Here is a 10,656-nt window from a genome sequence, read left to right as displayed (position 1 = left end):
CGAATTTAACTACGCCAACGCGTGACCATTAAATGTGTCCATTCGGATACTGATCCATTTCGGGATCAGCTGCATCTGTTGACTCGGAATGACACCGTTTCGTTCGTTAATTTGATGCTACCATTATTGAACGTTTGTTAGTAAAACACCTATTTCGATATAATAAATCGGTATACATCGTGTAATGAATTGGAAAATTGTTAGAATAATAAATATTAAATATTTTTCATTTCGCTCGTGTTATCATATCACTGTATCACATTTTCTATTCGCTAGAGCACTGCCTCATGGTCTTCGGACCAAGCAATCGTCTTAACCAAACGTCTGCTGTCAACGGTTGTGTTTACATCGACTGTCAAACGTCTGCTTGCTGCTGGCCGTTCTCCGACAAACATCAGGTCGTGTTTATATTGCAATTTCTTTATTTTCACCATCGCCCGAATCATGGCAGCCCTACAGAAATTGTTCAACTTGCGTGCGCCTGTCGGTACCTTCGTGCGCGGTATCAGCACCAGCGTACCACGGTTCGAAATCTTTAAAGTACAAACTCCGGAAGAGTTTAACGAAAAAGTTCGCAACAGCAAGGACCCGGTGATCGTGGACTTCTTTGCAACGTAATATCGACGTGAAAGTGCACCTTGTTTTGTCCACTCACTTCCACTAATGCCGCCCTTTATACGTTTGTCCCGCAGGTGGTGTGCACCGTGTCGCATGCTTACTCCGCGCATCGAAACAGTAATTGGTGAAAATGAGGGCAAAGTAAAGCTGGCAAAGGTAAGCCCTCAGCATCGTTGCATGCTTGTTGCTATTATGTAATAGGTGATAGTTTATGATGTGACATCCCTTACTCTCTCTCTCTATCTCTCTGTCTCATTTACATGTACATCCTGGCAGGTTGATATTGACGAGCACACGGATCTTGCGTTGGATTATGAGGTTGCGTCCGTCCCAGTACTACTAGCGATTCGCAACGGAAAGGTTGAGCAGCGGCTGGTCGGTTTACAGGATACGGATAAATTACGAACGTGGGTGCAGAACGTGGTGGGAAAAACGAAATGATGATCCGGTGTTTATCTAGGGTCCCCTGAAAGGAGGCTGGTTATAATTTGTGCTCATTTTCATCATCCATTAGATGGATCAAGTGTGTTCCATTTTCCCGACAAGGAAATGACTTTTCATTGATGTTTTTGGTTACGAGAAAGTGTGTAAAGCGCGTTAGTTAGAATCCTTATCTTTCCATAGCCTGGAATAAAGCGATCACAAGGTACACTCGTAGACTTGCGCATCATGCATTGTATATTTCGTCCTAGCTGTTTATCCCAAACATTGTAACAGCTCTCGGGCACGTTCGTACTTGCAACTAGCCTGCAATGTTTCATCGCCTTCTCCTGCAGCGGCAGCATCACCATCCCGAATAATGCTTTCGGCCTTTTTCACCAAGATATCCTTACTCGCGCCCTTCGTTCCACTCAAATAATCCAGCGCGGTGGGCCACAGGTCAGCATTAATTTCATCCTCATCAAACACGTGATCCTGAATGTAGATCTGTCGCAGTTTGAGAAACTTCCACTTCTCGCGGTTGGCACGCCAACAGTCCAGATACTGATGGATCTCTTCCCGTTCCTTCTCTTTAGCCTTTTTCTTCTGTTCTTCAACCTGTACGGCGTGTTTGTCACGTCCTTTTTCCCGTTTACCCTTTTTGTTCTTCAACTTTATACCGACGACTTGATCGATTGTCGTTCCCGCCGTTATAAGGTTACCGTCGGCTTTGGAAACCTTCGCCGGTATCTCTTCGTCCGGGGTTTCCGGCTCGACAGGACGTTTTTTGTTAGATTTTTTAAACGAAATTAGTTGCTCGTCCTCTTCGGCGGTGGCATTCTTAAGCTGCTTTTTCTTTTTAATTTTTGTCTCTTTTTCTCCCTCGTCACTGTTGACCGCTTTTAATTCTTTGCTTTTCTTTTTCTTATCCTTTTTAATTGCGTTAATCACACTGCCGTTCGTTGTTGCCGCACTATCGGTGTCGGCAGACGATTGCTTTTTACCCTTCCTCTTGACCGGTGGTGCATTTGCAGAGTCTGGACAATAAACGAAAATTAGTTTATTCAGCATTTTAAATACTCCTGTTAGTCATTGCACACTACCCAATTGCTCAGCGTTGGCCACATTTTCCGTTACATCTACGGCATCCTTTATTTTATTCTTTTTACCCATTTTGGAGCGAGAGCACATGCAGTTCGGAAAAACACGCCGCACGGATTGTTGTGAATGTTGACAGGCGCAGCAATTTGACAGTTCCCAGCAGCAATACGTCATTGCCCGTGCGTCAAGCACCATTTTGCACCCAGGTGACAGCACGGAGAACGTAACTTTTGCAGCATAAAATTTCGAAACATTTTTCGTGTTTGTCCTTCGGCTGCCAATTCTACAATTTCCCTGTGTGTTTTGCACCATCAGCACAACGCTTTGGTTTGCAAATCCGAACGAAGCATACACTGGTGTAGCTTTCTACCGATTGCGATTGTACAAGGTCGTGCTGGACGTGTTTTTGTGCCTCAGCAGGCTAAGAAAAAAAAACTGCGTAGACAAAAGAATGGTGCTTCTTCGTCGAGATTACTGAACAACTTACCCACATTGCAGCGAACGAGTATTGTGAAGAAACGTTCGGTGGTCGTGAAAAGCCACTCGATTGCATCAACGCGGAGGTGTACACGTTTTCGGTATCGCATTGCTGTGAACTACCTGCAGAAGCACCGCACAAATCGGGTCGCCGCGGGGGCAGGCTTTGCATTCCGTGTCAGAACGATGCTGGCACCGCTGCGAGTAGTTGTAGGTTTGTGCTTTAGCAACCGAGCATCAACCGAACAACGCCTTCCCGTGGCGTTTTAAGGTGTAAGTGTTTTTATCCACCACCCCACATCCCGAAGGCAGTTTCGCCAGGTCCGGAGGTTGGAATCTGGACCGAAGCCAGCTTCCCGCCCTCGGGACACAAAAAAAACATCACCATGGAGGGTGACATTTGTAGGGTGTGCCGCTGTGAGGCCCAATCCGATCGGCCCCTGTTCCATCCATGCATCTGCACCGGCAGCATCAAGTGGATACATCAGGACTGTCTGATGCAGTGGATGCGCTACTCACGCAAAGAGTACTGCGAGCTGTGCGGGCACCGATTTTCCTTCACGCCGATCTACTCGCCCGACATGCCACGAGTGCTACCGCTGAAATACGTCGCCAAAGGGTTGCTCAGTTCGGTTGGTACGGCCGTCAAGTACTGGATACACTATACGCTCGTCGCACTCGCGTGGTTGGGAATTGTGCCACTGACGGCGTACCGAACGTATCGATTCCTGTTTTCCGGCTCGATCGAAATGGTCCTCACGCTACCGATTGATATGTTCTCGACGGAGAACATTACGATCGACGTGTTTAGGGGATGCTTCGTGGTCACCTGCACGCTGTTCACGTTTATCGGTCTCGTATGGTTGCGGGAGCAGATCATTCATGGCGGTGGTCCGGATTGGCTCGAGCGGGACGATCCGCAGGTACCAGAAGCGGCCGCTAATGGAAATGGGCCAGCCAATGTGCGTCAGCCGGAAGCTGAAGTACCCGACGATGATGCGGCCAATAATAATAACAACAACAACAATGATGATAACAACAACGAGGAAGAGCACAACAACAACAATAATAATAATTTTCTCGACAACAATCTGCTCAACAACCGGAATGCAGCCGACGAGCCTTTGCTGCATGGGCAGCAACAACAAGATCCCGTCGCACCAAACGTCCTACCACCGGATGTGGAAGCGATACGCCGCCCAGTGCATCGGGCAAACTTTGGCGAACCACCTGCCGACAATGTGCCAATAGATCCGGCGGAACCACCACCACCTGCACCAGCAGCCGATGAACCACCGGAAGCAGTCATAAACGAACCCGAAGCGGAAGCAGCTGCCGATGAAGCGAACTGGAACCCGATGGAATGGGAACGGGCAGCGGAAGAGCTAACCTGGGAACGGTTGCTCGGTCTCGACGGTTCGATGGTGTTTCTCGAGCACGTATTCTGGGTCGTTTCCCTAAACACCGCTTTCATAGTGTTGTTTGCCTTCTGTCCCTACTCGATCGGAAACTTTCTGATATCGTTCCTTGGCATCAATGCACCCGGCAAACAGCTGACGTACTTTCACGGGCTGCTTACCACCATGCTGGGCTACTGTGTGATTGGTATTACGCTGGTGAAGCTACATGCGATCGCACGGTTTCTGCGCTGGAGACGTCAACGGCGCATTCTGGGCCTGTGCTACATCGTGGTGAAGGTATCGCTACTGTCCGTGGTGGAAATTGGTGTGCTGCCGCTCGTTTGCGGCTGGTGGTTAGACATCTGCTCACTGCCGATGTTTGATGCCACGCTGAAGGATCGTAAGGCGAGCTTTAAGGTTGCCCCCGGGACGTCACTGTTCATCCACTGGATGTTTGGCATGGTGTACGTGTACTACTTTGCCTCGTTCATTGTGCTGCTGCGCGAAGTGCTCCGGCCGGGTGTGCTTTGGTTTTTGCGCAATCTAAACGATCCCGATTTTAGCCCCATTCAGGTTGGTAGTTGTCCGGATTGTTTCAAAGTAGAGATAGCCTAACTGCCGTGTCTTGCCATTTTTTTCTTTGTCTCTCTTTCGTAGGAAATGATTCATCTTTCGATTTTGCGTCACACGCGCCGTTTGATATCGTCGGCCACGATTTTCGGCTCAGCCGTACTGCTAATGCTGTGGGCACCCATACAAATCCTAAAAACCTTCTGGCCCACATTCCTGCCCTACACACTATCAGGTGATTCGGAGGTGAACGAGCTTAGTCTGCAGTTGCTGCTGCTTCAGGTAGGTCGACCGTATCATTTTTCGACATCATTGCCCCTAACGATCGCATTGTTCTTTCGCAACAGTTTGTTCTGCCCAGCTTCTTCGAACAGTCGCACACCCGAATCTGGTTGAAAGGTTTGGTGCGCATCTGGTGCAACGTGGTGGCCCGTATGCTTGGCATCAAAAGCTATCTGCTTGGTGCGGATCCCCGACCGAACGAGGATGATGCGGCACCGCCAAGACAGCAACCGGACGCAGGGGCCGGATTGGCCGCTGCCCATCAGGCCATCATGCAGCGGGATGTACCGGTCGGATTTCAGCCATACGAACGGCCACAGTTCTTCGGCGTGCGGTTGATTGGTCTGCTGGTGCTGATGTGCATTAGCTTAGCGATCGGGTCGCTAGCCGTACTGACGATTCCGGTGTGGATCGGACGCTATGGCATGGCGCTCGGTTCAATCGGTTCGTCCAACATTGCACCGCCACCGAGTGCGGTGAGCAGCACGGGTACGGAAACACCGGCCCGGCCACACGAACTGTACACCGCCGCCATCGGGATGTATCTCTGCTGGTTGATATCGCGTGGCATCGCGCTGGCAGTGAATCTGTTACCACAGGGACGGGCCGCCGTGATTGCGCGCGTCAAACATTGGATGTCGATTGCAACGTCGTACGCGATGGCCATGATCGTGTTCGTGCACATGCTCGGTGTTATTCCGCTGATGTTTGGGTTGCTACTGGAGCTTGTCGTGGTGATACCGTTGCGTGTACCACCGGATCAAACGCCGGTCCTGTTCCTGTGGCAGGACTGGGCACTCGGCGTACTGTACACAAAGATTGCCTGTGCGCTCACACTGATGGGTCCGGACTGGGCCCTGAAACGTGCGATCGAACAAGCATACCGGGACGGGTTGCGCGACATGAACCTGAACTTTATCGTGCGCGAACTGAGCATTCCGGTCATCACGTGCTTCGGGTTGGCGCTGGCCATCCCGTACGTGATCGCTCACTCGATCCTTCCGCTGTTCTTCACGAATCCGCTCACGCGAACGTTCTTCGCGCGCCAGATCTATCCCTTCTTCCTGCTGATCGCGTTCGTGATCGGTATCCTAGTGCTGCAGGTGCGCCAATTCAAGAAGCTGTATGTGGCGATCAAGAACGACAAGTATCTCGTTGGGCAGCGGTTAGTGAACTACGACCATCAGCGCAAAAAGCGCCGTCCATCGGTGGTCGCTGGTGAGGAAGACCCCACGGGATCGACGACGACGACAACAGTTGGCGATGGTGCTAATGCAACCGATGATAATGGCACGGCAACTTCGTCCACATCGACGGAAACGAACAACGATGGACCAGCGGTGGCAACGGCGACCGTAAACGATGATCCAGGCAGTAGCAACAGCGAAAGAATTCGCGTAGCCATGGATGCGTTGCAGTAGAGGCAAAAGACGAACAATCAATCGTCGCGTGTGTGTGGACGTGTTATGATATTTTTAAACTATATTAGTCCAACCAACCAACATCCTCCTCCCTCGGATCCTTGGCGCTCGCGCGCATCATTAGCAATGTATTAGTTGAGGTTTAATCATCCCCTGGGGAAGGAATTATTCGAATATCGCCGGTCTAGCCGTAACACTTTACCATCCGGGGGCACCCGCATTCGTGTTTAAATTTTCAAATTTCCCGACCAAGTTGTGGCGCACGTACAAACCAGAAACAACAACAGAAACCACATCATTACGCAAAGATAAATTTCCAATGCGCAGCCAAATCGGTGCTGCTTGCGGGAGTCAAGTTGTTAATAGAAATAGCTTTTTCCTTATTTATCCGATTTGTGATAGTAACTCCGTAACCGCGCCGGCTCCCGATGATATCTACCATGAATGTGCTAGCGAACATTAGTTGTTTCTCTATTTTAATTGAGTTATTTTTTTTATGGCAGTTATAGTTTTGTTTTACTATCCGTTCACCTATTTTCGCGTGTCGCGCCGTGGGGAGGGATGATTTCTTATTTCTTTCCCTTGTACACCACCAATGGTCCGTAGATTCGCTTTTGTCGTTGGTAGGAATCCGAGCCGGCAAATGAAACTGCTGCATGGACGGACCCGCAAAATGGATCGAAATGCCGTGCCGTGGACTGAACGATAATGAAACGATGCTGTTGTGGGAATTAAGGGAAACCTGGAATAGGCTTGCGGAATGGAAGCCAGTTAAGAATTTAGCTAAAATCTGTAATATATCTTCATGAAATAAAAAGAAAGTGGAATAAAGAATATCCAGTGCCGCTTTTGTATTGATTCGGTCTGCTAACCGGGAAGATCGTAGAACGTAATTCCTTCTAAATTATTTGTACGGACGACTGTTCTCCCTGTAGCAATGGTAAACGGAATTTTAATAAAAATAATATTTCAAACAAAACATTCTACTGACGTAAAGTATGAAATGTCAGCAGAAACGAATCGCATCACAACAGCTTGTAAACAAAAGCAAAAGCATTCTTCACAAACAATTACCTAGCGGGCATGAGTTCGTACAGACTGTGTTTCTTATAATATAGTTCCGATAATCCAATATGTTCGTCGTAACAGGCATCGATCCCGCTCCCAAACATCCGAGCCGACGTTCGAAACCATTCCCCACAATAACGAAACCAAATTTGGTTGGATTTTTTAGCCTTAACCACGATCGGAAATATGACCCCTCGGCTGTGCAGCTTAAGTATCTTACACTGCCACCCGAACCAAGGAACGATCTGCGGCTCGATCTTAACGAAGGGTTCGAAATACATCACCCGAAACCGGCCAGTGCGAAAGAGGAAAAGATCGACATGCTGTTAAACTTCATACGCCAGGCAGAACACCCTCGCGAACTGTGGGCCACTACCGAGAAGGGCACTTTAAAGCTGAAGCATGATTTTGTGTGTTTCCGAGGACTGCTGCGGATGATTTGCTGCACACCATACGACTGGAAAACACCGTGGATCGTGCAAGCCATACGCTATCGGGGCACCATTTACCTGTGCGAAAAGGCCACCCCGGAAAAGCTTGCATCGGAACAAAACGAAACGGAACAGCAGAAGCGTTTCTGTTACTATGGTTTTAAGTTCGAGCAGCACATACTTACGGAACAACCCAACGGCAAACCGGACACATCGACACCGGTAATGTTGGGCGAGGAGTTTTGCTCCATGTTCGATACGACTCTAGCCGGTCATCGGGTGCTTTACGGTGCGGAAATGGATGGTATCGTTACGACGAACCAGCCGCTCGATCGCGAACGGCTTCGGTTGGAGGAATTGCGCCGATGTGAGTTTGTGGAGGTGAAAGTAAAGCGCAAGGAAACGACTCAACGCCAGGTGGATAATTTCTACCGATTCAAGACGAAGAATTGGTGGTGTCAAAGTTTTCTGGTGAACGTGCAACGGCTTGTGGTGGGTTTGCGGGACGATGCAGGAATTGTACGGGAAATAGTCGACATGAAGCTGAACGACATTCAACGCGACTCTCGCCCATTCTGGTCGCCGGCAATCTGTACAAACTTTTGTGCCGAGTTTCTGTCGGAAGTGGCACGGGCGATTGGCGAGACTGATAACTGTCGCAAGGTTTATCAGTTTGAGTACGATTCTGGAGAAAGTAAACGGGTGCGATATCGGATACTGGAGGAAGGATGCCACCGGGATGCTTTCCTTCCAGGCTGGTACACGCGCTACGTTGAAGATATGCAACCGAAACGGTAACACCGGCTGTGACTCCAAAAACGCATGAACATCTAATAAAATATTTTAAATCTTCTACAATCAGTTCCGTAATTAAAAATCTATTCGCATGTATCACATGAATACAACGTATAATTTCATCACTAGAGAGGAAGTTTTATTACTCTGTCTTTCCTCGTTCCCACGCTAACTAGTTCATATCCGACAGACCCGGTCTCGTTTGTTGATACTTTTTGGTCGGTCGAAAGTTTCGCTGTTCCTGCATTCGACCACCCCGTGTGGTGTAACTGTAGGCAAGGTTGCTCTTATTGTCATTACGCTGTGCCGTCGATACAATCTCCGAGCAAAGTATGCTGTCTAGCTTTTCGTTCACGATTTGTCCATTCGTTTCAAGATATTCCAGCATCCGTTCCAGGTCTTGCAACGTCGTGCTGGAAGAGTTTGTCGCTTTTGCCTCTTTAACCGTTTCCTGTACCTTCAGGATAACCTCCCGGCAGAAGGTCTGCTGCTTATCGAAAGGTCCCTTCACTTCCAACACCGAGCGGAAGATCTGTACCACATCTTCCAGCCGGTTCAGTGCGCACAGGGACAACGTTTTCAACTGTCGCACGGTCACATAGTTACCCTTCGCAATAGTGCCCAGAATCTCGATGGCGATCTCTGGTCGACCGTTGTTTAGTGCAAGTGCCGCGGCAAACGCAGCCGCCTTTCGCATCGGCACATGACCAACAGAATTCAGCTCCTTCCACAGATCCATGGCATACTTAAACGAGTCGGCCGTGTTTTCCTTGTAACAGGCGGCAAACGTAAGCGTGATGCAGTGCTTTGGAAAACGCCCTCCCTGTATCTGTTGGCTTTTGATCGAATCGAACAGTTCCCGTACGTCCTGGTAGCGCCCCTTCTCGTACAGCATATCGCCCAATATTTGATAACTGGTAAGCTGTTCGAAAAATCCATCCGCACCGGCACTTTTGAACAGATCCAGCGCCAAATCCGCATCGCCCAGATGGTGGCAGGCGCGCATAATGACCGGACCGAACACATAGTTACCGAACCGTAGCTCTTTGCCCTGCTGGTTGTACCGCAGGACCGTGTCCTTCAGCAGCTGCTTATCTTCCGGCGTGTTGTCAATCAAATGGATAATGTTTTTCAAATCCTCCGTAAAGATCATATTCGTGGACGAGCCGGACACAAAGTCACGCATTTTGCGTTTGAAGTTGTCGACATTGTGCAGATGCTGGGTGCGGGTTTTCTCCCGGTATGCCTCATACCCTTCAATGCCAAGGGCCGATGCGGAATACAAACTTCTGTAATGCGCCGAACCGCCTAGCACCAAACCAATGCATTAAAATGATTACTGTAATATTAAGAGACAGTTCCAAACCGGCACCTTCAACTTACATGCTTTGGTGAATGCACTGAAAGCGACTAGACTTTTGCGAAACATCTTTCGATTCAGCTAACGACTAAACGATGTAATAACAAGCAAATATGATTCTTTCCTATTGGCATGAAATCACATAACCACCTTCGAGCACATAACCTTACAAAAAATACCCCCCATCGACAAAACAAACATGACAGCACCAACAACAAAAAATCACGCACGGAGAACGTTTTAAAACGTCAACTTGCTCCTAAAGCAGTAATTACACGTTTATGATAATGAAGTGTGCCGTCTACACTTTTATTGAGCTACATTTTAGCTCCCTGTTGACAATTTTCTAGATATGACGAATTTCGGCAGAACCTTCTAAACTAAGTCAGCCACTTGAAATTTACTTCAGTACTTGCGAGGGAGCTGAGCATTTTAGTAATATCCGGCATTAGTCCGGAAGGGGTTTTTGTCCGGTCCGTACGTGTGAAGACCGGTGCCGTAACCATCACGCCACCGGACCTTCAACTTTATTCCCGTACTCGATTCCGTAAAAAGGAAACAATAAAATAAAGAAGGCCCCAGAGTCCTAAGCTGTACTAGTCCTTTTTTCGTACGCAGCCGCGCTCGATTACGCATTTATATTTACTTATCCGGCGCTACAACCGCAATCGCGCTCTTGGCCTGCTGCAGGAGTCCACTAAACCGCTCACGAT

The 10,656-nt window shown here is 48.7% G+C and overlaps 5 protein-coding genes across 5 annotated transcripts; 3 read left to right on the top strand and 2 right to left on the bottom strand.

The window, feature by feature from the left end:
• The first annotated feature begins 444 nt into the window (after positions 1–444).
• On the top strand, positions 445–1,059 carry LOC128710834 (thioredoxin, mitochondrial). The gene is made up of 3 exons (XM_053805689.1): positions 445–614; positions 693–774; positions 895–1,059. Exons 1-3 carry the CDS (start codon positions 445–447, stop codon positions 1,057–1,059), a joined length of 417 nt encoding a protein of 138 aa, XP_053661664.1.
• Positions 1,060–1,314: 255 nt separating this feature from the next.
• LOC128714312 (uncharacterized protein C7orf50 homolog) lies at positions 1,315–2,211 on the bottom strand. Its single transcript, XM_053809187.1, has 2 exons — positions 2,142–2,211; positions 1,315–2,075 (listed from the first exon to the last, which is right to left on the bottom strand). Exons 1-2 carry the CDS (start codon positions 2,209–2,211, stop codon positions 1,315–1,317), a joined length of 831 nt encoding a protein of 276 aa, XP_053665162.1.
• Positions 2,212–3,002: 791 nt separating this feature from the next.
• LOC128710926 (E3 ubiquitin-protein ligase MARCHF6) lies at positions 3,003–6,289 on the top strand. The gene is made up of 3 exons (XM_053805791.1): positions 3,003–4,589; positions 4,674–4,868; positions 4,934–6,289. Exons 1-3 carry the CDS (start codon positions 3,003–3,005, stop codon positions 6,287–6,289), a joined length of 3,138 nt encoding a protein of 1,045 aa, XP_053661766.1.
• Positions 6,290–7,422: 1,133 nt separating this feature from the next.
• On the top strand, positions 7,423–8,586 carry LOC128713001 (decapping nuclease DXO homolog). Its single transcript, XM_053807866.1, has one exon. It carries the CDS (start codon positions 7,423–7,425, stop codon positions 8,584–8,586), a length of 1,164 nt encoding a protein of 387 aa, XP_053663841.1.
• Positions 8,587–8,755: 169 nt separating this feature from the next.
• LOC128714602 (pentatricopeptide repeat-containing protein 2, mitochondrial-like) lies at positions 8,756–10,012 on the bottom strand. The gene is made up of 2 exons (XM_053809474.1): positions 9,967–10,012; positions 8,756–9,891 (listed from the first exon to the last, which is right to left on the bottom strand). Exons 1-2 carry the CDS (start codon positions 10,010–10,012, stop codon positions 8,756–8,758), a joined length of 1,182 nt encoding a protein of 393 aa, XP_053665449.1.
• Positions 10,013–10,656: the final 644 nt, after the last annotated feature.

This window comes from Anopheles marshallii, chromosome 3 (genome assembly GCF_943734725.1).
Source record: "Anopheles marshallii chromosome 3, idAnoMarsDA_429_01, whole genome shotgun sequence".
Taxonomy (NCBI): Eukaryota; Metazoa; Arthropoda; class Insecta; order Diptera; family Culicidae; genus Anopheles; species Anopheles marshallii.
This window is presented reverse-complemented; position numbering and strand designations above follow the sequence as displayed.